The sequence below is a fragment of the Syngnathus scovelli genome, chromosome 16, assembly GCF_024217435.2.
Source record: "Syngnathus scovelli strain Florida chromosome 16, RoL_Ssco_1.2, whole genome shotgun sequence".
NCBI classification, from domain to species: Eukaryota; Metazoa; Chordata; class Actinopteri; order Syngnathiformes; family Syngnathidae; genus Syngnathus; species Syngnathus scovelli.
This window is the reverse complement of record NC_090862.1, coordinates 1,212,000-1,239,714: the sequence shown is the minus strand read 5'-3', so window position 1 is coordinate 1,239,714 and position 27,715 is coordinate 1,212,000. Positions and strand designations below refer to the sequence as shown.

Genomic DNA, 27,715 nt, shown 5'->3' with positions numbered 1-27,715 from the left:
TTCATGTGATTCAAAATCACGTGTTGACTTAATAACGGCAGCCATTTTAGTTGAGTGGATTACACAAAAGCTACATTTTTACAGCTGAGGAGGAGACAAAGTCTGAATTGAGCAATAGAACATTGTGATTGGAGTAATGTAACTGATTGCCTGTGGAAGTTGTGACCTTGATGTCGGAAAACAGATCAAATTAAAGTTGGCATCTAAAATAAAGTCATGTTAGCTCAGTTATAGTGGCTGAGATGTTATTGTGAGAAAGTACAAGGGGTCAATTTGTGCTGGAAAGATGCATTAGTGGCTGACAGCAATGCAAGGCCAGCGTAACCCATTAGAAACAATGCCGCATGTGATAATATTCATTCTGTCTTGTGCTTTTCAATCTTGACTCGTGCTTAATTTGAAATTCTTTCTGTGTGAGGCAGTCTTGACCTCAATGGAAAAAAAACGGGGCAAAGATCATGCCGCTTTTATGCTTGCAAGTTGTGAGTGAGGAGGACGATGTGATGTCACTTTGTCTTTGTTTATTTGTCTTTAGATTAGCAAAGATGTGCGAAACCTCGCAGTGTGTGTCTCTGCAACTTTGCACTTTGTTGTCTATTAAATTGTTGACCCGGATGTGAATCAGCGAGGCCACGCCCTTTTGTTAAATCTGACATCCATAAAAGGAAGTCTTTAGGTTTGTCACATGACAACAGTGTGAGGAATGCAAGACTTGCCCAAATGGGATGCAATTGCAAGTCCCTTCAGGACTATGCAACGTCATTTTGCTGCGTGTGAGATTTCTCGTGTACCTTGAGCCGTGCATTAGGGTCCTGCAGCGGCGTCTTGAGGGCCATTGTAGGCGTGTGAGAGCTCAAGGCTTTCACTTCTCTTTGAGTTGTTGTTCCATCTATGGAAATAGCAGAAGAGGAGGTTGCTCATTTCATAACACCATGAGTAATTTTTGCACTTGGCTGTCAGCAAGTAAAGACATATTAGTAGTGTGTTTTTTTTCCCCCTAATTAAACCAGAGAGAGTTTCGGATTTTGTGTTTGCTCAATGCCGTCCCCTTCAGTTGCTCTAGTGCGGAGCCATGAGCTTGTTGTCATCACGACAGAAGGGGGCACTTCCTCCTGTGCCTTCATGAGGAGGCACCATATAAGGTTGAAAAGTCAGCAGGTATGCTTTTCACCGCAGGGCAACAGCGACATTGGTGGATCCGGATAAAGTCAGGATCGTCTTCGCTTTGAACCGCTGCGGTCCCTGTCAGCGTGCATGTTAGTCATGAGGAAGGAAGTTTTAGGCAACTCTGGCAACAACTCTGACTCAGATCACACTGCACCTATCACATTTCACCCTTGCTTACACTTTTGTCTTCTTTTTTTTTCCTAGAGTGCTTTCCGTGTTAGACGGCAACACCTGTATTTAGGGCAAGAAAGCTGACAAGTGCATTAAAGCAAAGCACCACTCCCTGCCTCTTCTGTTTCGATCTCAAGACATTTGCTTCTCCCTCGGCATAGTTCCCGACAAGTTGGTTTGCACAAGCTGCGGTATTCACTTCCTCTTCAGGGGGGGGTTAAAGTGGAAAGTCTTGTTCTACAAAACAGGCACGGCGTGTTCTTTTTTATATGCGTACAAGTGTAGGTATACAGTGAATGTTATTGCGGCATTTAAGGGGAATTTTTCCTGAGGCCCCACAATATAGGTCAAAGGTCACACTACTTCTTCCCTTGGTTGTTACATAATCACACATATGCAGTGCAATGAAAAACGTGTGTAACTTTAATTTCCGGTATGCTCAGAATGTCTTCTTTGTGTCTTATCAAGGGCGGTAAAACAAACCTCCGCAGTGATTGGCTGTTAGCTATAGGTAATCCTGGGCTGGTTTACCTTGTAAGGACAGGTAGAGCTGTAAATCCCGCCTTACACATTTTTCCCCCTTCCTGAGTTTATGGCCCTCACCTCAGCCCGCCTGTTGTTTTTTTAATTCATTTGTAACTCCCCTGCTGCTTTTACACACTCTTCTCTCATAAAGAATGCAAACAGGAGGAAGAATATGAGGAGGAGAAAAGTGGGGAAGGACGTAAAAATCCAACATGGAGGGAGTTTCTTGGCTCATCAGATTGCAAATTGATCATTTGGAACATACCAAGGCTGCTTGTTATATAAGCAGAGCCAGTGAGAGACGTATGTGTGTGTGAGAGCGCGAGAGAAAGTGAAAAAGCATGTGTCACCATATTTTGTTTTGTTTTCTTCCCGTTTCTTTGGAAACAAAAGTAAAACTGGGTCAGGGGATTTTTTTAATGTAAAAATTTACACTGCTTTTCATTTATCAAATTCTCTTTTTAGTCCTGATTTGCATACATTTAAATTGAAACATAGCTCATGTCCATGCAAATCAGTGAGGTGACATTGAGATGAATTATTAACGTTTGGCCTCTCCTACCAACTTCATTCAAAAGTCTCTGCACAAGCGGCTTTTTTTTTGGGGGGGGGGGGCAAAAGGGATTGTGTAATAACAAGCCGACGGCGCCCACAAGCGCTGTGATATTTGCAAAGCTCTCAAGGGGAGGCCCCATCAGCTCTTTGTAGCACAAGGGCCCCAAACTCAAGTCCTGATTGCCACTGATGAGAAAGATGAAAAGAATGCCAGGGAGGGGGAAAGAAAGAGGATGAGGGGGGATTCCAAAAGGGGAGGAGGAAGGGAAGTGGTGTGAATGCGATGGACAACCAACAACACCTGCTCGTGTTTGTCCATTCACAGATGTGCTGTGAAATCTATTCTCAACAGATGCTGTGTGAGCAGGCGGGCGTGGTGCAATGTTCACTTGTCGCCAGTGGGTGGCACACTAGAGCTCATTTACACGCAACTGGGGAGATTTTCAGTAAAAGCAAGCAGGCAGTTATGTCTCTTGAATTATCATAAGTCATGCAGGCAGGATGTGAAAACTATCTTCATGCCTGAACCCTCTGGAGGGTCTTGAATTTGATCTGGACCTTACCTGAAGTCCAGGTAAGACCTACATAAACATTTAGATTTTAATCGTGGCGCACAAATGGGTTGTTCTTTTCCAAAGGAAGCAGCAGTTGATACGTAAGACAAGTAAGGAAATACAAAAGGAAGTGGGAATACTTGCGCCAAGCATCCATCTGTTCACTGTTCATTCATGCGGGCAGGATGTGTCAAGAGGAGGAAAAGGGTATTTTTAGTCTTCCGTGGAAGGAAAAGCCATGTGACAGTCCACCTGCATGGTGCTCAGTCACACACGTTTTGTTTATGTAAATATATTTATGTCCCCATTGATGAGTACTATACATGCACTAGTGACCCAGTCATGCCTCACATTTCTGTTGACTGACCTACATTTTGCTGTCAGCTGCAGGCCATCCCTTCCATAAGCACACACACACACACACACACTAATAATGTGTTAAACAGAGGGGAAAAGCAATGCACTGGCTGCCTTGCTGTTGCCATGACAATAAGCGAAGCTGGCCGAGAAGGGGGGGGGGGGGGGGGGGGCAAGGCCAAAGCGCACACACGCATGGGCACACACACAGCTCCATTGTGACCTTTGACCTGACTCCTGTTGGGAAGAATGGCCAGTGTACCGGGGTAACCCAGTTGCTCCGGCTTCCAGGTCTTTGTTGGAGGCCCTTGGTTGGGCTGCAGCTGTGCGCACACACACACACTAAACGCACATTCCTTTGTGATTGCACCATGAAACACACACACATATGGCTCCCTCAACTTTAACAATCTCCTTATACAACACATTTCTCAATGGGTATTATATATTGGTGATGATCCGATTTCATATTTGGAGTTTCACTTGGGGGTGGAGTCACTATTGTTGCCAGCGGTTTAGAAATGAATGGTTGCTGTGTGTTAAGTTATACATGCTGTACATTGACGACTCGGACAAAATACGAGAGGCGTGCTCACTTTAGTGATTTGAGATGGATAAAGTTAGACAGCTGCAACTTGGTTATGCTTTGACATTGAACTGGTGCCTCTCGTTTATCCCTGCGGGTCATAAAATGTCCGATGCTAATGAAAGCTGTCTGTTTTGTCTCGTCTTTGGTTATGAGTTCCTGTTGGGGTTTTTTCTTGCTCGTGAGGAAACATGACCCACCCGGCCACATGACGCAGGGAAAATAAAGGGGCAGAGGGCTAAGTGGCACCATTAATCGGATCACTACAATCAATAATAAAAACAGCAGCTGTGATTATGGAGTTTCTTTTGGAGGGGGAAAAAAGGATGCTAATTGGTCAGCTATGTGTTTTGCTGCAGCAATGCGCCATCTGCGGGTGTAGTGAGTGCAGCAAGTGTGCCACTGGGTCAGTGTGTGCACACTGCGCTCTGTACGTGTGTATGTGTTTGGCTTGATTACTGCGAATGCATATTTTTCGACAATTATCAGTTCCTACGATGAAAAACAGCTGTCCTAATATTTTTGACCGTAAAATGTTTGATTTACGAGGGCCACTTAGGAAGTAGACAGAAGTCTTCATTGGAATTTCCTCTCGGTTTGCGTGTAATCCTCTAGATAGAGGGGATTTTTTTTTTTTAATGCTCTTTCTTCAGCCCATCACAGAATTTGGAGACTAAATCCAGATTCAGTTAATGACGGTGTAATACCATCACGCCCTCGTTAAAGATTGATTTGTTATTGTAAGTGGCATTCGCTGTGTTGATGATAGGTCAAAGGTCATGGACCACCGCTGACTTAAAGCAAGTTTTAGCCTTGAGTCTTCTGCATAGCAACAAGGAACATCAATAAGCTGGAGAGTGCCAATCAGGTTTGGAAAACTCCTTCGCTCACTCGCTGCACGCAAAGCAAAGCTGAGGAGCATCTGTACTTTTACTTGGAATGAAATATGGCTTGAAATGCTTCTTGCATGTGTGCGTTTGATTGCAAAATCGCGCACGCACGCACACACGCACGCACGGACGGACGGGGAAGGATGCACGCCGGGATCTGTTTGGCCTCTTTGTTTACAGAGCCAGCACTCGGCTTCTCTCTGATGTGCGTGCCCGAGCCGTGAATGGAGCTTTGTGTGAGGATGCACATCCTCATGACTTGAGAGTCCATCTGATCGGTAAGAAAAGGGGGTGTGATATTATTAAAGGCTACAGGAAAGCTTATATAGGCCAAAAGAAAATTGGCCTATGACGAACCTTGGCGTGCATAATAATGACACGAGTCCCATGAAATCACAAATCATAAGTCAACTACAATATATTCTACTGGTCAATCTATGGTATTCTGATTAATATTGCATTTGTGGAATCTGAAGTAAGCAGCAAAATCTACCCAAATCTACCTGGAAGAAAATTCGACACCGAGTAAGCCAAGCTTCATATACTGTGACACGGTAAAGATGACAAAAGAAAAAAAGGAAGCATGATGGAAACAGAAAGGAGCAAGCAGCTGATCAAGCAGTCACTACATGAGAATGGTCAAGTGAAACTGCCTAACCCTTTGCCAAGCTGCAGTTGTCCATGTACCACAAGGGGCGTGGTCTGTCGCTGACGTCACCAGGCGTATATAAGCTGCAGCTGTGGCGTCGCTCCTGCGCTCATGAGGCAGGCAGAGGACCGGGGGCGCGCGTTCACGGACACACTCCTCAAACAAAGAGAAGCACGCGAGCGAGGCACCTCAGCATCCCACCCCCCCCTCCATCAAATTGCAGACAGAAGCGGACGGAGCGAAGCCACCATGACAACTAACGGCGCGAGCAACGGATCCAGCGACATGCTGCAGATCCAATTCGGTCTCATCAACTGCGGCAACAAATATCTCACCGCCGAGACGTTCGGCTTCAAAATCAACGCCTCGGCCTCGAGCATGAAGAAGAAGCAGATTTGGACCCTGGAGCAAAGCGGCGACGAGTCCAGCGGCAACGTCTTCCTCCTCAAGTCACATCTGGGCCGTTACATCGCCACCGACAAGGACGGCAACGTGACCGGTGACAGCGAGACTTCGGGCCCCGAGTGCCGCTTCATCATCACGGCGCACGACGACGGCCGCTGGTCCCTGCAATCCGAGCCCTTCGGCCGCTACCTGGGCGGAACCGAGGACCGCATCATCTGCTTCGCCCAGACCGCGTCCGTGGCGGAGAAATGGAGCGTGCACATCGCCATGCACCCGCAGGTGAACCTCTTCAGCCTGACGCGCAAACGCTACGCGCACCTCAGCTCCAAGGTGGACGAGATCGCCATCGACAGGGATATCCCCTGGGGCGTGGACTCCACCATCACACTGGTGTTCCGAGAGCAGCGTTACCACCTGCAGACCTCCGACAACCGCTTCCTGAGGAACGATGGCGCGCTGGTGGCCGCCACGGACAAGAGCACCGGCTACACGCTGGAGTTTCGCTCCGGCAAGGTGGCCTTCAGGGACTGCGGAGGCAAGTACCTGGCGCCGTCCGGCCCCTCCGGCACCATGAAGTCCGGCAAGAGTGCGCGCGTGGGCAAGGACGAGCTCTTCCAGCTGGAGCAGAGCCACCCTCAGGTGGTCCTCACCGCGGCCAACGAGAGGAACGTCTCCACCCGCCAAGGTGTGTGACCGACCGCTTGTGGAAGTGTGATGGCATTTTTGACTGCCCCACCCACCCACCCACACCCCCTCAGGCCGACCGTCTTTACCACGCACAAGCTCACACACTGATTTGATCATCCTTGGCATGCACACACACTGGTTTGCTCATCATTTCCACAGTGCCACCCGCCTGCACACTGGTTTGATCATCTTGAACACATAGTGCCACCGTGGCAGCAGCAAAATTGTGTTTTTCTTGCAGAAATCTCCAGAATTCTCCAGTTTGCCAAACGACTGCAGCGGACAAAGGAAAGCTTTTTGTCTGTCTACGCAAGTGTCATTATTCACATGAAATTCCCGGTGGCACACTCTCAGTTTGATCTTTCTGAAGCTCATTAATATTTTAAACATATAAGCCATACTGTCCTTACATCATTTTTTTTCCAATGATGCTTGCTCTGACCCAGTATTGGTTAGGCTAATGTGTGATGCTTGTGGTTACCTGCTCAAGTTGGAGACAAAAGGTTGTGTCCTTCCTTCCTTCCTGGCACCTCTTGCATAATTTCCCTTGTGGTGCACCTCCTCCACCCTCTTCCAGCAGTCAGGCTTGCCTCAAAGGTCATAATCAGGGCCAAGACTTCCTATGATGAACAGTCCCGCTGTATTAGTGTTGGTTTATATTCGGAATAATTTGGTTTTTTTTAACCATTTGAATCATGCAGGTAATCCTTGAGAAAATAATTGACTAGCAATGGCTTAAAAGCACTATAGAGCAAAAGCGGTCACTCCCTAAATCTATATTTGCTGTGTGGTCCGATAAACACGCTGCTGAGGGTTCTTTGTGCTCGGGCTTCTTCAGCTCGTATCGTTTTGTGCCACTGTGAGCCCGTTTGTTCCATGTCGCCACTGTGTTTACTTGTCAATGGATCATTGATCCGCTTTTCTCCTCATCAGCACTTTTTGTTCTGTCTCCACAAAATGGAGGCCAGTAACTGCTCTGTCGAAACTACACGGAGGCGTTCTCTGTTCGTGCCAGAAATGTGAATATTGCCGTTAACGTTAAGCTTGTGCGTGTGACACCATCTTGTTTTTTAATGCCGATCCCAGGGAGGAAGCTAATGCTCACAACGCCAAACGGCAGGCTCATTGTGACGGCGGATTAAAAGCCAGATTTGGAGTTAAACTGGCTCCAGATGTTTTGGGGATTTAGAGCTGCTCCTAGCTTCCCTCTATTACAGACCGGAGCCAACATGGCGGTTGAAGTGGCCTGGCTTGCGTTAGTGGAAGCCGGCAGGATGATGATGTCACACCAAATGCTGCCTTAGTCTTATCAAAATGTAGGTTTTTTTTTTTTTTTTTATCTTCACGCACTAAAAAAAGGTCAAATACAGCAGAGTCAGTTTTTTATCAGAAGTGCCTAAGTGTGAATCTCAAAAACCCAGGAAATAACCAATCACAACTCACCTTGTTTAGTCACGTGACGTTCGCCACCTGCAAACCGAGACAAAACAATTCAGCATTGCACATTCAAACGACAAAGCATATCATTTTTAGTTGTGGCTCTTCTCTGGCCATCGTCTTGCTTGCAATGAAATTGCATCTCTTGCAACTATTTCTATATATTCTTTTGAACGCATGTCCGACCGTTTCCTCTCATTAGCAGCCTCCCTAATTGCTAAGAGACGCTCATTTCCATCCTTTGCTAAGCTATTCCCAGAGAGACTCTTTATGGAGTGGGATGCGACGGTTTGAGACCGTTAGCCTTCAACTCAATGGCCTTTTTAAGTGGGGATGATTGAAGGCAGAGAGCACCTTTAAAGGGGGGGCCAGTCATCATTTCCTGTTTGCTACTGTTTCTGCACTATTAATGGGGAGGGGGGGGGGGGGGGGGGGGTGAGGTCAGCTTTCTCAACAATGCGTTTTATTGCGTTTTCAGAGGAGCGGACTAGACCTTTGAAGGTCTGAATTAACGTTGGTTGGGGTAGAGTAGTTTAGAGGTAGGTAGTATTAGCTTACGGCAATTTGGCTTTAACGATGGCTTCAATGTGGCCTGGCAACTTGTCATATTGTCCAGAAGGTCGGTGCTTGTAGTCTTGAAGCAAATGCACGGCCATTAAAAATGCCAAACAGGAAGTATTTTTCCGTAATTGGGCAGCTTTACAAAATTTGTGAGAAATAATTCCTAATTGGACGTTATAGTCTGCTGCTCACACTTTTGAAGCATCACATCAGAAGCTGCTAGCGCGCTTTCGCCAAATGAGCCCTGACACGGGTTCTGTGTCCTTCACCTCCTCCGGCTGGCAGGAAACGAAACATGACACACACACAACTCTAAAGTGTTAGCGTGCACACACACAATCAGGGGAAAAGAGGGCAAGCCATGGCTGTTATCACTTGGTTGTGTTTGCTGGCTGCTGCTGCAGAATGTGTAAAGTGATATGGTTAAAGACCATCTTGTTAATGTGTTTTGAGGCTATCAGTGTGGGGGGGGGCAATCGCTCCATGATGACTACTTCATTATAGGTTTGGCTTCCTGCGTGGGTGTATCACTGAAGAAATGCCCTTCACACTCAGTAGAAAATCAATTTCACTCTGCGTGACCTTACAGGAAGGGTGCGAGTATCGCCGTGCGCATGCGTTTCCTTCATTTGGGGTTTTTAGGTGAGACTGGAAGGAGGATGGGATGGGGGGTGCGAATCAGAACAAAGGCTGATGATCTGGTGGCTCCCCCGTTTGCGGCCCAGCTGTCCGCCTCCTCGGTCAGGCCTGCCGAACAATAGCGGGACACGCACGCACACACATTGGCAATTGAAGTAGGTACAATCGCGTGCGTTCACAGATAACCTCTGCTACTGGCTTGAATTAAAGCTTGGCTAACCATTTGTGCCTTCATCAGGGATGAGGTGGCCAGAAGATGTGTGGTCACTGTTGTGGTGTGCACTTTCTGATTTTACACACACTGACATCTGAGCTTTATATCTCCAGGCGTCACTGTAATGTTTTGTCTGTGTCAATGTTTTTTCTTGTGCCATAACCTCCCTTCAAGGCTTCCCCCACACCCAAACATTGTTCCACTTCACTTTCAGCCGCAGTTGACTTTATTGTACGGGGGAGCCGAATTATGTTTTGGCTAAGTTGCGAAGAACGGAAAAGGAAGGCGCGGTAGAGAGAATCTTTTTTTTTTTTCGTTTTTCCAAATGAAAGCAAACGTTGGGCTCCTCTGCTACTGTGCTGTTAACGGCGAAGCTTAGAGAGCAAAAGATGTCTAGAGTGGAATTCTTCATTTTGTTCAATCTTCTGTCAGCATGTGCTTTCCATTAAGGTCTGTTATGTTTTCCCTCTCACTCATCTATGCGTGTGTGTGTCCACATATCTGCAGAAACTTGATAAGTCTGCAGAGGTCAAAGGTCTCAAGTTTTGGACTTGCTTCTAGTGAGTGGCCAGCCAACGAAGACTAAGATGAGATAGTCTATTCGCCCGCCCGTCCACCCAAAAAAACATGAACAATAATTCACTGTTACGCGTTACATAAGTCAGTGGCGGCAGAGGCCTGTCTGGATTTAATTTTTTTCTGTTGTAACGGTTTTACATTTGCTATTCGGATCTACGATACCGTTTTACAATGTATCGTGGCCAACATTTAGTCTATTTGCTGTTGGAAGAGTTTTTGATGGAATGCAGCCGAACTAATAGCTTGCTGCCCCACATTACTTTTCCGTTAGTCACTTTTTGAGTTGGAAAGACAGATGTGCTGATATTGCTTCAGTTTAAAATCTTAAAGACCTGAAATGGCATTCCTGATTTAAAAAAAAAAAAAAAAATGGAGTGGGAAGTTGTTGGACATCTGCAGCACAAGGTTTGTAATAACTCTTTCATTGTGCTGCTTCGCTTGTGGAATGTTCCGTTTCAATAAAAGTGGAAAAAAAAGAAGCGAAAAGCACATGATTACATTGGCTTCCTCAGACACACATTTTCTTTCTGCACACATTTACACAAGAGGCCAACACAGTCCATGTTTCTCTCTTTCTCTCTGGGCTGGGGGACTCCAGCTAACAGTCAACTATGACCTCATAACGCACAATAGCATATATTGTGCTCTATCAACTGTGTGCCCGTACAGTTGTGTATACAATCTTGTAGACTGACATTGTTTACTTCTCTGTAAGCTCATTGTGAGACTGATGTGAAATTAATGAGGTCAGAGGTTGCGTACCCTGACCCCTAAACTTACCTCTTTTGTGTTCAGGTATGGACCTGTCCGCCAATCAAGATGAAGAAGGTGACCAGGAAGTCTTCCAAGTGGAGATTTGCCGTGAGAACAGGAAGTGTGCGTTCCGCACCGCCGCTGGCAAATACTGGACCCTCACTGCCAACGGAGGCCTGCAGTGCACCGCCTCCACCAAGTAAGGCTGTGTGATGACATGATGATCACCTGTTTCAAAGCATCACAGGGATAATGGAGAGTCTTAGTTTGTAGCTCCAGATGGATAATTGAGGTATGTGTGTATAGGGTCCTATGTCATGCGTGGGTGCAGGGGTCAAGACCTCGGCACGTCTGCATTCATGTGGAGCCTCAACCTGTGCAGTGATTTTCTTTTACGTCTAACCAGAGTGCTGCGAGTTAACCTTTGACCCAGATCCTGTGTCTGAGCAGAGAAAAGCCCGAGTCATCAATCCAATTGAAATGCCATTTCAGTTCCAATCCAGACAGTTTGGGTGGGATTCTAGAAAAGGAGTACGCGTTTGCTTTGTTTTTGAAATCCAAAAATCACAGGTCGGTCAGTGTTCGGGAACATTTTGACTTCAGAGGTTCCACTAACCTTAGTGGCTTATCTCAAAGGCGTCGACTTGAGATAAGACAAAACGGAGACCTGCATCTTAATGCGGTCGCATTCCATGCGTGCACTCTCACTTTTATTCTCTTCCACATGAAACGGCTTTTCATTTCCTTTTGCTTTCACCTCAGAAGAGGAAAAGTACGAGAGAATTCGGCCAAACACAAGTTTGGCTCTGCTATGTGAAACGGACACCAGAAACAAATGGTTTGGGTAACAGCTGAGCGTGTTTACACGTTGCCGCTCAATCATTCAGGTGCCACGTGAATGCGAGAGCGTCCCGTCCTCCCTTCCCCATCTGACGGTGCCTTTTAATTTGTCTGTCTGCAGGTCAGCTAATTGCTACTTTGACATCGAGTGGCGTGGGAAGAGGCTGACTCTGCGAGCCGCCAATGGGAAATATGTCGCCGCCAAGAAAAACGGACAGCTAGCAGCCACCATTGACTCTGCCGGTCAGTTGGATTTAGTTTCCAAAAATATTTTTTTAAATGGTGATGACTGGATTTTTGTTCATAAAATACATTTGGGTGCACACGTAGGTTTTTCACTACAAAGAACAGATTTTGTTTAGCTCAAATTGACTGAAACTGTCAAAAAAATCGTGTTCATTTTAACTCAAGGCTGTGAATTAGTTGTCGGGTGGATTATTTTGGCACACAGGGCTCGGAGATCTGAAGCCGTTCCATTTATTTTTCTTTTCTTTTTCGCAATGTTTGATACTGATATGACAGCCAAGTGTTTGATGTGGAAGGATGTTGGCTATTGTTAGAAACTTTGTTCCCAGATTGGAGTTTTTTTTCTACTCTGGTTTGGGGCTTAAAAAAAATCCTATGAATTGACTGGATATTTACCTCCTTAGGTGAGTCCGAAGAGTTCATCATGAAGCTGATCAACCGCCCCATCATCGTTCTGCGTGGCGAGCACGGCTTCATCGGCTGCAGGAAGGTGACGGGGACCCTGGACTCCAATCGCTCCTCCTACGATTACTTCACGCTGGAGTTCAGAGATGGAGCCTACAGCCTGCAAGGTCAGAAAGCTTCAAAGTTAGCATGTGTGCATACGGAACTGCGGCTAGTCGAGACGCTTGCGGGCAGAAAGGATTACAGCTTTTGTGTTTCGTGCTCATTATGGATTTACTTTAGAAAGAGGGATTTGATTTGCTTCATTATCTCCACCGAAGGCGGATGTTTTTGTTTATTGGTAGGATTATGCAAAAATATTTTAATTCGTGGAGGGGCGGGGGAAATTTTAGTGCAGGTTTTGCCTCACCCCAATCATCCTGCCTTCTCTTGTGTTTAGACTCCACCGGCAAGTACTGGATGGTGGGCAACGAGCAGGCGGTCGTGAGCAGCAGCGACACGCCCGTCGACTTCTTCTTTGAGTTTTGCGACTACAACAAGCTTGCCATCCGCCACGGAAGCGACGGCAAGTATGTCCGCGGCGACCACGCCGGCGTGCTCAAGGCCAACGCGGATGACCTCGAGACGGCCACCATGTGGGAGTATTAAATGGGGATCGTCGACGCGGCACCCGCCCATAGCGCCCCCCCCCCCCCCAGTCTTTCCCACACCCGTCCTCATATATGACGTCTTGTATGACTTTATATTTTGAACTGCACAGAGAGAAGAGGAAGGATGGAAGAGGTTATTCTCCCTCCCTCCCCGTCCTTCCTTTCTATCCCTCCCTTTCCCAGCTGCCGACCTCTGTATGTTGCCATAGTTACCATGGGGCTGTGCACTTTTCCCTCCTCATTCCCAACCTAGTCCGTTGCCTTCCCTCAAATCATCGCTCACCCTTTTCTCGCCTTAGCACCGACTGGTCTTCTTTCTACTCGTCTCTATTGTACATTGATGTTCTTCTACTCGAGCCTAAAAAAACCCCCCCAGATTCTGCTTCCAAGGCATGGGGTCTATTTTGCTGGCTTGAGTAGAAACAGATTTATTTGTTAGTCTGGAAACTTCTATCGAAACCAGATCAGGTGTGTGTGTATGTGTGTATTTCCTGGGCTTGTTGGGCGATTGTAAGGCCTTCTCCTTAACATGAAATTGTTCTCATGTAAACTAGCTTCCTGTGTTGTCCTCTAGCTGTGTTCCTATTGGTCAGTGGGGAGTCTTGATTGTTTGGGGACCAAACAGGATGTAGGAAGTAAATGTACCATCCCCTCCTCCCTATTGTCCCCAGAACAATTTCAAAACAAACCTGGGTGCTATCACTGCATGCACCTCACTAGAAGAAAAAAAAAGAAGAAATAACATTTTGGGCTTGGAATGATGTAAAAAGCCAAAGTCCAAGGCACAGACATTATCATGGTTAAGTGAAGTAATGAATATTTGAAAGCTGCTTTTTGGATCAGATGAGCACAACGTATGTATGGATGTAGATCAAGCCTTGATTGAAACTGGATTCAACTATCGTCATCTCGCACAACAACTGGACCGCGGTGCTACTAATGTGTGTGTGCTGTTTGCACCAACTGGTAACATAATATTGATCAAGTTTTTCCTTCAGCCAAACCCAGTGAAGCATCTCATCCTTCACAAAGCACTTGAGAGCCTTGTCATTAACCAGATCTGCTGCTTGTGTTCTTTTTTTTCAACTTTGACTCGTGTCATATCTGCCTTTAAAATGAGGTATGACTGAATATTTTTGGAGTTAATGATTTTTTTGGGGGGGGGCTTGTCAGTGATTTTTGTAAGGTAAGAGATGGAAATAAAAAGAAAGTGATGTTCTACAGTCATGCAGCAGCGAAGCCATGAGTCCTGACTTGTTAGCCTGCTTTCTCCATAGCAATCAATTAAGCGCCTCATTATTTCAATTACGAGCACTATGAAAGGAAACCTGATTGTAGCCTGCGCCTCGTGAAGTTTTTTTTTTTTTTTTAAGAATCTCCAACAACTAAGTGGTGCACCAGAGATACTGTCTCCATGGTAACCAAGGCTAAGACAAACGGATGTGGAATGGCAACTATGTGGTAATGACTGTGCCTTACGCTTACGTTTTGGGCAGTAGAAAATTAGAAGGGTTAAAAAAAAAAAAAGAAAATCCACATCTTTGCTTTGTATAACTGGAACTTCCTTTTGTATTATTTTTTTGTATAATTTGTTTGATATTGTGGATTCATCTCTCGTGCCATTGGTTCACCTGAAATCCAACAACCAATAAAACTGGGATTTGGAAAAAATGTGTTTGGACTTAATTATTGCCACAGGAGCATGTTTCTTAAGCATATACACTTTAGCAATGATTTATCAATCTATTCTAAAACTGAGAAATGGTGATCGTATCACTGGGTAAATAATCCACCTCATTGCTAAGTATTCTGACCACATGGAGCAGTGGCGCTAACATGCGGTAACGTGCTACTCTCCCCCTTTCGTCTGAATAGAACCTTTGTGTTGAAACATGAATCTAACGCACACACCAGTCAAGTTGGTAATGTAATGATGGAGAGCCTCCAGAGCAGGTCTCTAATCCATTTCCCTCCCATCATCTGGCAGATCCCTAAGGGATGCCCAACATGGCAAAATAAACATACATTGGCTCTGGCTCTGGCTCTACCCGACACCTCTCCTGCCCCCTTGCTTCCTTCCTTCCTGCCTTTCTTAACCATCCCAGACTATGAATCCCTCCGTCAAGTCAACACACCAGCTTGGTTCCTCAGCCTGAAAAGATGAGTCACACAAAATATGACCCAAATCCCAGAAATGGGAGCAGTGGTTTGCGGGGAAAGCATCATGCTGGAGGCATGGCCTTTTTTTTTTGTTCTCCCCCCCCTGAGCAAATGTGAAAGGCTGGGGGGAGGGGATGGTAGGGTGTCTGGCTGTGTGAAATGGCCGCCATCTCCACCCCCCCTGTTCGGCAAAACTCATCGCCCTGTCTCCACGGCAACCACAAGACAGCGGTGACAGAGCGAGCTAGCTGGGTGTCCGAACGCTCGTCATCCACAATGCAGATGGACGGGGGGGGGGGATTAGGTGTGTTTTGTCTCAACCATCTTGATGGAGTGGACATTTTTTCACTCGCTTTTAGCTAAATTCCTGAAATTAAAATGATTTTTTTTCTCCTCTCCCTCCAATGTCGAGACAGTAGGTCAGTGGGTCGGTGGGTAATCTCTTTAGCGGTGCAAATTAATCCCACAATTCCCAAACAAATTAAATTTCACATTAACGGGACATGCACAAGTCAGGCCCGCAAGGAAAAGGCCGAGTCTGCTGTGTAAGCATTATTTGACAAGAAAAAGGTCTTCATTATCATTAGATGTCAGCAAATATGCTTGCTTCCTTTCCTGAAAAAGGCCTGCAGTTGAATTGTTCATGTTGCTATGGTGACTGCCTGGCAGTAGGACCACAACTAGCATCTCCCTTGGATGGTGAGTTACTCCACAATTTTTTTTCTGTCTGAGACCAGCAAATTGAGAGTCGCAAGAACGATTGGACAGCCCCCACGGGTTCTGTTTTTGGGATCAGGAAGTCAATTTGACACGAGAGTGAATTAAAGGGGCAGCTATGGCTGAGGGGAAACATTTTCTTTTTTCATGATATGCTGCCAGATTGTAAATCAATATTCAACAGTGTGGCACAAAGCTAGCACAGAGCACAAGAGGTCCTAAAAATTTGACTTGCATATTATGGGTAATAAAAAATACAAATTCTGTATAGCTCCAAAACACACACTCATTACGGGAACAATGACACAGACGCACTTCCACTGAAATATACACAATCCACAGGAATAGTCTAGGGCACACATGCTGCCAGACGTCCCTGTAGACGCACGCACGCGCACACACACAAAAATGGTGTAAAGGTCATCTCAAATGGGACATTATACAGTTTGAGTCGGGGGGAAGTTGAACCAGGGCGACAGGAAGTGTCACTTCTTTGTATGGGTCATGTCTGCTCCATTGATTGCTTTTTTTTTTTTTTTTTTGGTACATGGGAGCAGTCCTCTGTCATCAAATCCATAACACTGCCAAAAAATGACCTTGGCAATTTTGCTATTATGTTTTAATTGGCATTTTGGGAAGGATGATTTGGGGGTCATTCTAGAATCCCTACTTTAGAACATTTGTTGGAAAAAAATATCTCTATCATAGTACTATTGGACTTTTTGGTTGAATACATAGCTGTTGTCTACGAGTCATTTCCCTTCCTGCCATTTTCGCGTAATGAAGTTATTTGCGAGACACGGCCGGCCGGGCCCACATGCTGTTTTACGAGCTCCGCTGGCCTTTGTGATGACCCTTCACTTCAACTGGATGGCAAATACGGAAAATGCCCACAAGGCGTTTGGGAAAGCTCGTGTGAGCATCCCACAAACAATTTGAATGGGGATAAAATGTTTCACTCAAGTTACTTTATGTGAGACGCTGTATAATTATTTACCCAATAGTGCACTTTGTCTTGACAATAAGACAATTCAACTGATAAGTGCAACAAAGATCCACCATGTTGGCAATGCTTGAGGCAAAACTACACTTACTAAAAATGTAGCAGGCGTGACGAAAGCCATCAAGCGGCTACAAGAAGCTTGAGCATGGTGCTGCTTTTATTGTCCGCATGTAAAGACGCCACGCTCGAGCGATTGGTCACAGCGGCAGCACACTTGGCTGAACAAAGAAGTCCACTCATGGACTGTCGCCACGCCGCTTATTGGTTTAAAGCATCCTCTGTCGTGTGATTGGCGAACACCCTCGGGCTGGTTTATCATGACTCGGCGCTTTTTGTGGGAGGTAGAAAAGAGGAAAGCCCAGGAAATTCATTCATTATCTGTCGCATGTTGTTCTATACTTGTCTAATTTGCATATTCCATTCATCACTCATTATGGTTGCATGTCAATTGGAGCCTACCTTAGCAAACTTGAAGAAACTTGGTCATCACTGGAGCTAACATGCATGTTTTGAGGATGTGGGAGGGAGCTGGAGGACCTGGAGAAAATGGACATAAGCACAGGAAGAACATGCACACAGATTCAAATTCACAACATCTGAACGGAGAGAGAGAGAGAGAGAGAGAGAGAGAGAGAGAGAGAGAGAGAGAGAGAGAGAGAGACACACTTGTGCTCAGTGGGCTACGAAATCAAAGACGTGCATGACAATCATGAAAATCCAAACAGAAAACTTTATTAGAAAAACCGCACAGCTTGAATGTTTTGAACTTTTTTTGTCAGAAACGTTATAAACTGGATATTTAACAGATTTTTTTTTTTTTTTTTTTACAGATGGAAAACACAAGCTGGCATCCAAGATTCGGTGTGAGAAGGCAGCAAAGTGTGCGTGTGTGTGTGTGTACCTCTACAGATGTAGTTACTTGTGTTTCTTCAGTCAAACAGAAAATGACTGACACCAGATGAAGGTTGGCTGAAAACGGGTGCACTGAGAAAATGTTATAAAAAAAAAAAAGGAAGCTCTGAAAACAAGTGGATCTGTAGAGAGCGTCTGCGTGGGCTGCAGCAGACAGTTAACTCACATGTGTGTGTTATAAATGCCTGAAGTAGCGGTGGGCGGGGCCATAGTGCATGGGCATGTCAATCATGTTCAGGTTTAGAGGATTCCGCTCGCCGTGCCGATTGTTGTGGTGATGATGATGATGGTGGTGGTGGTGGTTATTGTTGTTCAAAGGGAGCAGGTTTGGCAGCGGGGGGACGTAGGGCGCCGGGGGCAGCTGGTTGATCATGTACATCTGGCCTTGAGCTGGGCCGGGAGGGTAATGGGCGCGAGGGGGCACAAAGAGGGGAGCCTGCACCGCTTGGTGATGACGGGGACCCGGAGGAGGAGGGTTTTCAGGGGGCGGACCCACACGAGGACGCTTTGTCTCTTGGACGGCCTCCGGAGGCGGGCCGACTCTCTTTCCCGATTGATCTGAGTCGAGAAGAAGGAGGGGGAGGGAGAGTAAGCGACCAAGCGTGTTGGTCAGTCTCGGGAAATCAGACAAACTCACCTGCAAACTTCTTATTCAGCTGCACTTCTCCCTCCTTCTGGATCGCCTGTATGTTTCGCTCGTCATCTAGCTACGGATGCACAACAGATACGAACGAGCAAGTTAGCAACATGTGGCGATGGATAAAAATTATGGAAGGGGGGGATGGAAAAACTTGGTCAAGTTAGGACTCCAAAACCACAAGCCTCTCGCCAGGCCTTGTTGAAAATATTTAGCCATTTCTTGGCTCCGCCTTAGCGACTCGCTTATGAGCAACATGGGCGCTAATTGCTACCAATGGTTGCCAGCGGGACTCCCGCCAGTCCCCTGTGGGCCTCTGCAGGGACCAGATGGTCCAGGTCACGGTGAGTTAGGTGCCGGGACCGCTGTCCACAAAAGTATTCTCTGCGCGCGTACCGTGGGATCCGTCCAGAGGGAACACTTGCGGCAGTGGCGGCAGGGAGCGCCCGGCGAGCGAGCGTGCTGGCAGAAGTGGCTGTATCCGGTGATGGCCTCTCGGCAGAGGTAGCACATGTAGCCGCCGCAGCGACACGACATGCGGTTGCAGCCCTCGGACTTGACCAGGCCCATGCCGCACTTGACGCACTTCCTCACCCGGGCGGCCGTCATGCGCTCCTCACTGACGAGCACAAAAGGACACGAGTGAGAAGAGACAGAGATCCAAATCCCGTCACTTGGAAATAGAATGCTCTTCCTGCCTTTACATGTCTATGAAAACTAGGTGTCCATAAATATATAGATGTATTCATTGGGCCGTCTGTCTGTCAGTTGTTCATTTCTGGTCCGGATGCTCATTTGGTAAAAAAAAACAACCACTTTTCTTTTACCATTTCTAAGTCACGTAGCTTGCTGAAAGGAGTTGTCTTGTACTAATAATCAAGTCCATCCGCTGATCTTTCTACCAGGCCGCTTCCTGTCTCTGTCATCACCAGGAAGAAGGAAGACTTTCTCAATGGCTCAAAACAGGAAGTACTGCCTAGCAGGCCAACGGGAAGCAGCCGGCCCATTTGCTTCCCATAGTATTGTCCGGGAAACACAGATATTTACCCAGCATCCTTTTTGGTGTGGAGAGGGGAAGGGATGGAGGATTAAAGAGACGGGAGTTTTTTTTGCCCCATCTTTATACGTTTCGGTGGGCTCCAACTTACATGAGCACCCTCATGCGGATCTCGTCTTTCTCCAGGACTTGCTCGCACGTCTTCCCCACATGCTGGTTCCACTGCACGTGGCATTTTCGACAGCTTTCCTGCACGTCGAGACAAACAATCGTTGAATGGATTCATTTGAACTCGAGCCAGAGAAAAATATTCGTCCGCACTGCAGACCCGGCAAGGTGTGGCCCTGCGGCGCGGCACGCACACGTTGGACGGGATTTGCCCTTTTACAAAGTGCTTGGTTGCCTAGAAACTGCAAATCCATCCTCTGAGCTTCGGCGTGTACAGCATCGTTCTTAGCGCACGCTGAGGCTAGTGCTAATCCATAGCTAAGCGGAGGCAGACATCATCAATATTTGAGGCATCACTCATGTAACATTCAACATTGACTGGGAGGAGGGACTTGCGTGCATGTGCTCTTTTAGCCAAGGTCAGATGGAGGACAAAAGAAAAAGGGAGGAAACTTAAGATGGCATGTGGCTATGCAGAGGAGACACTTTGGCCAACGCAGGGAAAGTTGACCAAAACTAACGTTGAATGTTTTTTTTTGTGATGCATTAAACAGTATTTGTATCCTGAATGCAAAGGTGACATGTTGAAAAAATGTACTTTGACACAAAAAAAGGGTGGCTAACAAAAGGGTGGGGGCAAGAGTGTGGTGAACTATCGCCCCCTACTGGTGACAAATGTTAACCAGGAAACATGGCAGCTTGACGGCAGACAGAGATCCTCACATGCCCAACTCGCAAGAGCACAATTTACAATGTCCGTTCTTTCAAGCCTCAGCTCGTGGAGCCTCCGTGCTAACGTGTCATTACACATGGTCCCCTGGGGCCTTCATTCATAGCATGCCTTTCCTCTCTTCCTCCGTTTTTCACTCTTTTGTCTGCACATTACCTTATAAGGTGGTGCAAGGGTCTGTTGCAGTGGTTCCGGTGGGGGTGGGGTCTGCATTGTGCTATGAAACGAGGTGCTTTTTGCCACCATCGGGATCAGACGAATGACGGCGAGACTACGTTTGAATGCGCAGTGATGTTACTGCGTTGAAATGGCAGCAGTTGTGGGACAAAGGCAATTTTTCCACTGGCCTACATTTGTCATGGAGAACTCCTATGCGGGCCAGGAATAAGCTTGTTCAGATGTGCTCAGAAGCACATGTGGAATACATTAGGGGAGCGCGGGTGAAAGCGGGATGGAGGGGAGGGGAGGGGAATGTGGGTCAAACTTGATGTGAAGCACATTTGAAACGGAGGAGGAAGTGCTCTCGGCCAATGGGAAAGCGGCGGAGGGGTGCGGGCGAGGGGCCTGCCAATGATGAAACATCCGAAAAGGGGGGAAAAAAAAGAGATGGGCGGGCTTGTGGAAGTGTGTCAATTACATAATAAGGCCCCACCCTGGCCACAGCCCAAGCAAGCAAGCAAGCAAGCAAGCCATAGGGGCTGCTACAGCTAAATAAATATTTTTAATCATCCCCAACTAAGAAAACAACCAACTTCAGCAATGGTTTAGGTCTAATTTGCATGTGTGGTTTTAGCGAAACTCCCTCAACAAAAAAAGCCATCCTTTTTCAGCCAATCTGTTCCAAAGAGAAGTTTTAAAAACAAAAATCGAATACTACCGGACTACCGTTTGCAGCTGTTGGATATAAAGATGAAGATATTACTCGGCGTGAAGGATCTTGGGTGTGCCATGAGCACACGTTGTTCTCGAAAAGTAAAGGGCTCCACCTACGGCACCAAACGTTGAACTGCATATGTATATATATAAAAAAAAAAAAAAAGAAAGAAATATTGCTCCACATACATGGGGGCCATGTGTGCCAAGCTACGTTTCATCCTGATAAAGGTGATTTACAGCGTGCACTACATTGCCCTCCACCTCGGCATTCCTCAAACAGTGGGAGGAGACAGTGATAAGAGGCAGCGACGTCTCCAGATGGAACCATTTGCTTTGCTTAACTTCAATAGCAAGCTCTGACACATTTGTTGACCTCTACCCCCATCGTTATTCCGGGTGGACATCTCACGGTCAATACATTTGGTCACGATGGCCCAGTACATTCCTGCTGTCTCTTAATTCATTTCAAAAATGCCTCTGAAGAACCGAGACAATATTAATAAATTTCCGATTGGACCGAAATTGGCTTTTATCATTTGATGCTTCAAACTGATTCTGGCCTCAGCAGAACTTCCACATATGACACAAACAAGCAAATTCAGGACTGACCTTGCGGCAGCGGGGATTGGGACAGCTAAAGAGTAACATGTTTTTGTCCAACAAGGCTGGAAAGTTGCAGAAGGGACACCTGGCGGACAGGTGAAAGAGAGCAAAAATGTCATTGTTCACGTTCAAACCACATAAAACATCGCTCTTACCTTACTAACTCATCCGCGCAGGTGGCAGCAATGGCCTCCTCCGCCTGCCTCTCGTAATATTTGCAAAGTATGTTTTCTGGTAGGACCTTCTCCAGTTCGCAGACTGGGTACGAGCAAAGGCAGCCGGCCTCCATGCAGCTGAGCTTGGACTGCAAAGAGGATGCATGAACATACACAAAGTGGTTTAAGTCATTAAAAAAAAAAAAAAAAATCCATGTCATAACAACCAAAAAAGTATTCTGAAGAATATTTTAAATATTTTAGTATTCTAGCAACTTGTACAATTGCAAATCAATTCCAAGCAGTACTTCTCACAAATATCAGATTTGAACATAATACTATCCACATCAAGGACGTACCTTTCCAGAGCCAAAAACTGCCTCTTGAGCATATTTGACGAGGCACTCTTGACAGAATAAGTGACCGTCCGAACACTGCGTCATTTTCTCAAAGGTAAACTCTCCGTAGCAGCAGCCGCACTCGATCAGCTGGCCGTCCTGAACGAGCAATAATTAATCACCGATCCGTGTCATTTTATGGTCAGGTCAAAAGCATCATCGGGAAAAATACTATTTACAAGAATGAAATCAATTTAAGGAGAGCGAAATCAAACTTACTTTCTTGTATTCATCTTCATTCACTTGCAGCGCTAGGAGGAAGTCCTCATGCTGGAAAGAGAACAAGAAAGAAAACAACATTTGAAACAAGTGGGGGAAAGTGCTTAAGCCAATACCTCTGCCCATTCCTTGGCTTTCTGTTGGAAGAATGTAAGCTCCTTTTGTAAAGAAGGCTCCAAATTGTTGTACATCCTGCAGTAGCGTCGGCCACTCTCCAAAAAGTACATCCTCTTTTCAAACTTCACCTGACCTGCAGCACAGATAAGCAAAGGACAAATTCATCCTTCTATGCTTTGAAATCGAGTCACAAAGAGACACATGCAAGAAGTACGGAGAAAGCTTTTTCCTCCTCACCGTGCTCAAAGCGGAAATCGATGTAGCAGCGCTCAGTGGGTATTCTGCTTCGTCGTCGCTTTCCTGAGGAGTCGGCTGATTCTTGAAACTTTTTCAGAGCTTCAAATAAGGCCTAAGAGAGAGGCCGCTGATCAGAAATAGATATATTCCCCATGGAAGAAATACAAGTACAAAAGCTTTCATAAAACCACCAAGCATCATGTCCTTGACAAAAAAAAAAACACGTTGAACCGAGCAAGAATAAGAATTTGCACCTTGCGTGTGATTGCATAGTGTCCTTTCAAGGCATTGAGCGCCCATTTGATGTCTTGGCAGCTGATCAAGCGGAAGTCCGACATGAGCAAGTCTGCAGCCTGCGTCACGATCTCCTGACCGACTTGGCCCAGCTTGTCGTAGTCAAAAAGATCCTCAGTTACCTGAAAAGATGCAATCACGGTGATGAAAATACGCTAGAGACCCAATTACTTGTAGACAAGTAATACAATGCGGCATGTTGCAGCTCTTTTGTGTGCTCCAAGCGTGTTACCTCTGTTTTATTGGCTCCAGACTCCAGTAAGACGCTGGTGGGCGCGTCTTTGGCTGCAGCAGCAGCCTCTGTCTTTGGATATTCCGGGTTCTCCAACATTAGGTTACAGATACTTAAAAAGAGCACAGGAAAGGAAGGTGGATATAATATGTGTGCAAATTCATCGCCCCCCCAAAAAAAGCTTCTTACACATTCAAGTCTTGCACATAATTCTTTCGGATCAGTTCTGCTACATAGGCTTCTTGGACATCTGGGAAGAGATCCAACTTTGGAGGGAGAGAGAGATAGAGACAAAAATATTAGGCCGGTATTTAAATGAGAGCGAAAATGAGGTGTCCGTGATGACTTACGACACCGGTAATGAGGTTTCTGATGTGCTGCTGTAGCTCCAACCTCTCTCGAGGCCGAGATGGACCGGGCCTTGCATCCTCTATTCTGGGAATGTCTACTGGAACGGGAGGGACTGCAACCAGACCGGGAACTGGGTTCCCCCTTTCTGGGTTTTCGCCCCCATTTACATTCTGTTGCACGTCTCCTCTGTTGTTGGGAACCGAAGGTGCGGGAGCTGGTCCAGCGGGATGGTTTACATTTGTGATGTGGGTTTGTGGAAACGCATTGGAGGCGCCACCCTGTGGTCGGGGATCGAGAGCGGCGTTGTCAGCTGCCTGGCTCCCGAGCATAATTTGGTGGCCCGCCTCTGGAGGTCCCAACCTCTGAGGGGCCGCAGCTATTAGCACCGCAGACTCGTTCCTAGGCGCCGCTTGATGGGGCTGGGGCACCTGGGCCGGAGCCTGGGCTGGGGCCTGGGCGAGGGCTTGGGGTTCAATCTGACTGAGATTGCCGTGCACGGGTTGGAGCACGGTCCGGGGTTTGTTCTGTTGCTGCGTGATCAAAGCGAAGGCTTGGCTGGTCAGTTGCTGTGGAAGTATGATGGGGGTCGACTTCTTCTGGAGAAGCTGCGTTACTAATTTCGATGGCCCGCTAGTCTGAACTTGTGTAGATGTGCTCGCTTTAGGCTGCACCTCTGCACACGAAGTGCTCGCCTGAGGATTGTCTTGAACGCCTCCGGCCTTTTCTTGAGACGTGGTGGAGGCGGGAAGTGTCTTTGAAACAACACTGTGAGATGTGCTTATCTGTGGCCGAACCAATTGTCCTGCGGAGCAAGCCGGTCCAGATGTGCTAGGCCGAAGGTGCTCTGCACCTAGTCTGACATTTGGAGCATCTACGGAGGTAGATTGGGTTGGAATCGAAGAATCATCTCGGACTTCCACATTTATCTCTCGGGGCGTCCCAGCAGTTGGCTGCTGGGAATTTGTGGTTAGGTTTGGCTGTGTGAGTACCGCTGCGCTGACTGAGGATGCGTGTGCAATAGCATCTCGGGAGGTAGAGGGAGCGCATGGGTCCCTCGTAGCAGTCCCGGAATTTGCAGCAACTTTAATAGGGCTTAGTGAGGCTCCACTCCACTTTGACGCCGGTCGTATGACATGTTTGCGTGCAGGTGCTATTGGCTAAGACAAAGACAACATTTCAATGATTAAAATGATGAAGTAGTATGACATTCCTTGGAGTATTCACTTGGAATGGCTGAGTGAATTACAAACGATAGGATCCATGAGGGACGTTTTCTGTACAAATACATTTACGGGGTTTAAGCTTGATGGTTTTGCCTGGAAGAAGAAAAAAACATTTTTCACTTACCTCTAATACGCTGACATTGTCATCTTCAGGCGCATCATCTGGAACTAAAACATGACTGCGAGGTACCAACGTCACGGTCCCCTCGCCCACATCTACATTCTGATGCACGTCTCCTCTGTTGTTGGGAACCGAAGGTGCGGGAGCTGGTCCAGAGGGATGCTTTAAATTTGTGATGTGGGTTTGTGGAAACGCACTGGAGGCGCCAGCGCCACCCTGCGGTCGGGGATCCAGAGCGGCGTTGCCAGCTGCCTGGCTCCCGAGCATGATTTGGTGGCCCGCCTCTGGAGGTCCCAACCTCTGAGGGGCCGCAGCTATTAGCACCGCAGACTGGTTCCAAGGTGCCGCTTGATGGGGCTGGGGGGCCTGGATCGGAGCCTGGGCTGGGGCCTGGGCGAGGGCTTGGGGTTCAATCTGACTGAGATTGCCGTGCGTGGTATGCAAAACGGGTTGGAGCACGGTCCAGGGCTTGTTCTGTTGCTGCGTGATCAAAGCGAAGGCTCGGCTGGTCGGTTGCTGTGGAAGTATGACGGGGATCGACGACTTCTTCTGGAGAAGCTGCGTTACTGATTTCGATGACCCGCTAGTCTGAAGTTTAGTAGATGTGCTCGCTTTAGGCTGCGCCTCCGCACAGGAAGCGCTCGCCTGAGGATTGTCTTGAACGCCGCCGGCCTTTTCTTGCGACGTGGTGGAGACAGGAAGTGTCTTTGAAACAATACTGTGAGACGTGTTTATCTGTGGCCGAGCTAATAATTGTCCTGCGGAGCATGCCGGTCCAGATGTGCTAGGCCGAAGGTGCTCTGCACCTAGTCTGACATTTGGAGCTGCTACGGAGGTAGATTGGGTTGGAGTCGAACAATCATCTCGGACTTCCACACTTATCTCTTGGGGCGTCCAAGCAGTTGGCTGCTGGGAATTTGTGGTTAGGTTTGGCTGTGTGAGTACCGCTGCGTTGACTGAGGATGCGTGTGCAATAGCATCTTGGGAGGTAGAGGGAGCACATGGGTCCCTCATAGAAGTCCCGGAATTTCCACCGACTTTATTAAGGCTTTGTGAGGCCTCAGTCCACTTTGCCGCCGGTCGTATGACATGTTTGCGTGCAGGAGTTATTGGCTAAGACAAAGGCAACATTTCAATGATTAAAATGATGTAGTATGACATTGATATGATGGTTTCGCCTAGAAGAAAACAAATATTTACCTCTAATATGGTGACATCGTCATCTTCAGGCGCATCGTCTGGAATTAATAATTGACTGGGAGGTACCAACGTCACAGTCTCCTCATCAGAATCATCAGAAATGAAGATCAGCTCATTCTGACGATTGCCAGAGCCTGAAAAAAAACATTAATTGACATCCTATAGATAAAGCTGACTTTGACTTTGATCCCGGGGCGGCAATTTAGAAACAAAACGTTATGGTGTATTAAACTATCAAATGTTTGTTTTTGTTTTCCTTGTATTGTTTTTACCTTGGCTTCGGTGGATGTTGAAGCTGGCCAGGAGAATGACATCATCATCATCATTGCATCCATCTGCCATGATGATACACAGCTCATCAGCCCCCTAAATGGTCTTGGACACAGTCGCTGGCTTTGATTTACACCATCTACAACATAGAAACCAGTTAAAGTACAGGTTCTCCAAAATCTCTGGAAAAGAAAAAGTACTAACTAAAGGCTTGGAAGGGTTGATTGTACCATAATATTAAAGTAATGTAACTTGATGACTTCGTATTACTTTTGTATTACTCAACTTCCAAATATGCTGATGAAAATATAATTGGTTAAACTTCACTCTTGAATATTTGCATGTCTTATGAATATTTTACGCATAGTTTGGGAACCTTGAAGGAAAGTATATTTGTTTGTTCCATAAAATAAAAGTGATATAGACCGCTCAAATCGTAACGATTATGTACCCCAATGAGTTACATTATAAACACGAAATTGAAGAGAAGACTATTTGCAAAAAGGCGGACATCTGATTCAATCAAATCACTTGCAAATATAGACTGGCGTCCCTTACAAGCAAAACTCCGAGCTTGACAACTATTTAGTGCTAAAAGTAAACAAAAGAGAGCAGAACACATTCAACGTTGCCGTCAAGAGTGGGACTTTGATTTAGGATACAAAGACTGTACATCATGATATAACAGAAATGACTATCAAAGCTATCACCGACGTTTCGCTGACAAAACTGAAATTTAAGTCGAATTCTAGATCATTCTGACATTAGCGCTAACGTTCTAATATTATTAGTGTATACAGAAGGCTTCCGTCAAACAGACATGAAGAAAAGCAAGGAATTATTTCCGCGGAAATTTAAAAAGAGGAGAAAGCAACGCAGCCAGCTAAGCTAACGTTAACGAGCTCGGCTAGCCAACGAGCTAGCCAGTAGGTTAACTAGTTAGGGGACTTCTAAGTTAGAGTCCAAAGCAGTGTCTCAAACCGTGTACACGCAATATAAAAGAACAATAACAGAACATGACAATACCGCTGCTTCTTGTTAGAATGCCAGTACCGATCGTCTTCTGTGACTATTGATAAAACACGGAAAAGCCAAACAAGCAGCGAAAACAACAGCAAAGGGGAAGTATGTGACGTCATCCATACAAAGCACGGTGATAGGAATGGCGTCCTGGGAAATGTAGTCCTCAATAAATGATGGACTAAATTTGGAAGAATACATTTGA

At 46.5% G+C, this 27,715-nt stretch overlaps 2 protein-coding genes and 1 long non-coding RNA gene across 7 annotated transcripts; 1 reads left to right on the top strand and 2 right to left on the bottom strand.

The window, feature by feature from the left end:
- Positions 1 to 324: 324 nt before the first annotated feature.
- Positions 325 to 7,951, bottom strand: LOC137841050 (uncharacterized). The gene is made up of 2 exons (XR_011088383.1): positions 7,028 to 7,951; positions 325 to 889 (listed from the first exon to the last, which is right to left on the bottom strand). It is a non-coding gene; the product is annotated as an uncharacterized lncRNA (long non-coding RNA).
- fscn1a (fascin actin-bundling protein 1a) lies at positions 5,542 to 14,101 on the top strand. Its single transcript, XM_049744105.2, has 5 exons — positions 5,542 to 6,544; positions 10,772 to 10,928; positions 11,691 to 11,812; positions 12,220 to 12,387; positions 12,660 to 14,101. The coding sequence occupies exons 1-5, from the start codon at positions 5,566 to 5,568 to the stop codon at positions 12,866 to 12,868; spliced, it is 1,635 nt and encodes a 544-aa protein (XP_049600062.1). The 5' UTR covers positions 5,542 to 5,565; the 3' UTR covers positions 12,869 to 14,101.
- On the bottom strand, positions 13,387 to 27,663 carry rnf216 (ring finger protein 216). Of its 5 annotated transcripts, XR_007486634.2 has the most exons (20): positions 27,517 to 27,663; positions 26,493 to 26,629; positions 26,221 to 26,354; positions 25,024 to 26,133; positions 23,676 to 24,833; positions 23,515 to 23,591; positions 23,326 to 23,437; positions 23,054 to 23,215; positions 22,800 to 22,911; positions 22,562 to 22,695; positions 22,446 to 22,496; positions 22,188 to 22,325; positions 21,829 to 21,977; positions 21,680 to 21,758; positions 19,448 to 19,545; positions 18,696 to 18,918; positions 18,300 to 18,369; positions 17,829 to 18,220; positions 17,652 to 17,734; positions 13,387 to 17,287 (listed from the first exon to the last, which is right to left on the bottom strand). XR_007486634.2 is itself a non-coding variant. In XM_049744045.1 (19 exons), exons 2-18 carry the CDS (start codon positions 26,560 to 26,562, stop codon positions 17,838 to 17,840), a joined length of 4,260 nt encoding a protein of 1,419 aa, XP_049600002.1. In that variant the 5' UTR covers positions 26,563 to 26,629; positions 27,517 to 27,663; the 3' UTR covers positions 17,461 to 17,734; positions 17,829 to 17,837. The 5 variants fall into 5 exon arrangements, 3 of the variants coding, with proteins under 3 accessions (XP_049600002.1, XP_049599999.1, XP_049600000.1); XR_011088382.1 differs by having other exon boundaries at positions 17,652 to 18,220; XM_049744045.1 differs by lacking the exon at positions 13,387 to 17,287 and having other exon boundaries at positions 17,461 to 17,734.
- Positions 27,664 to 27,715: the final 52 nt, after the last annotated feature.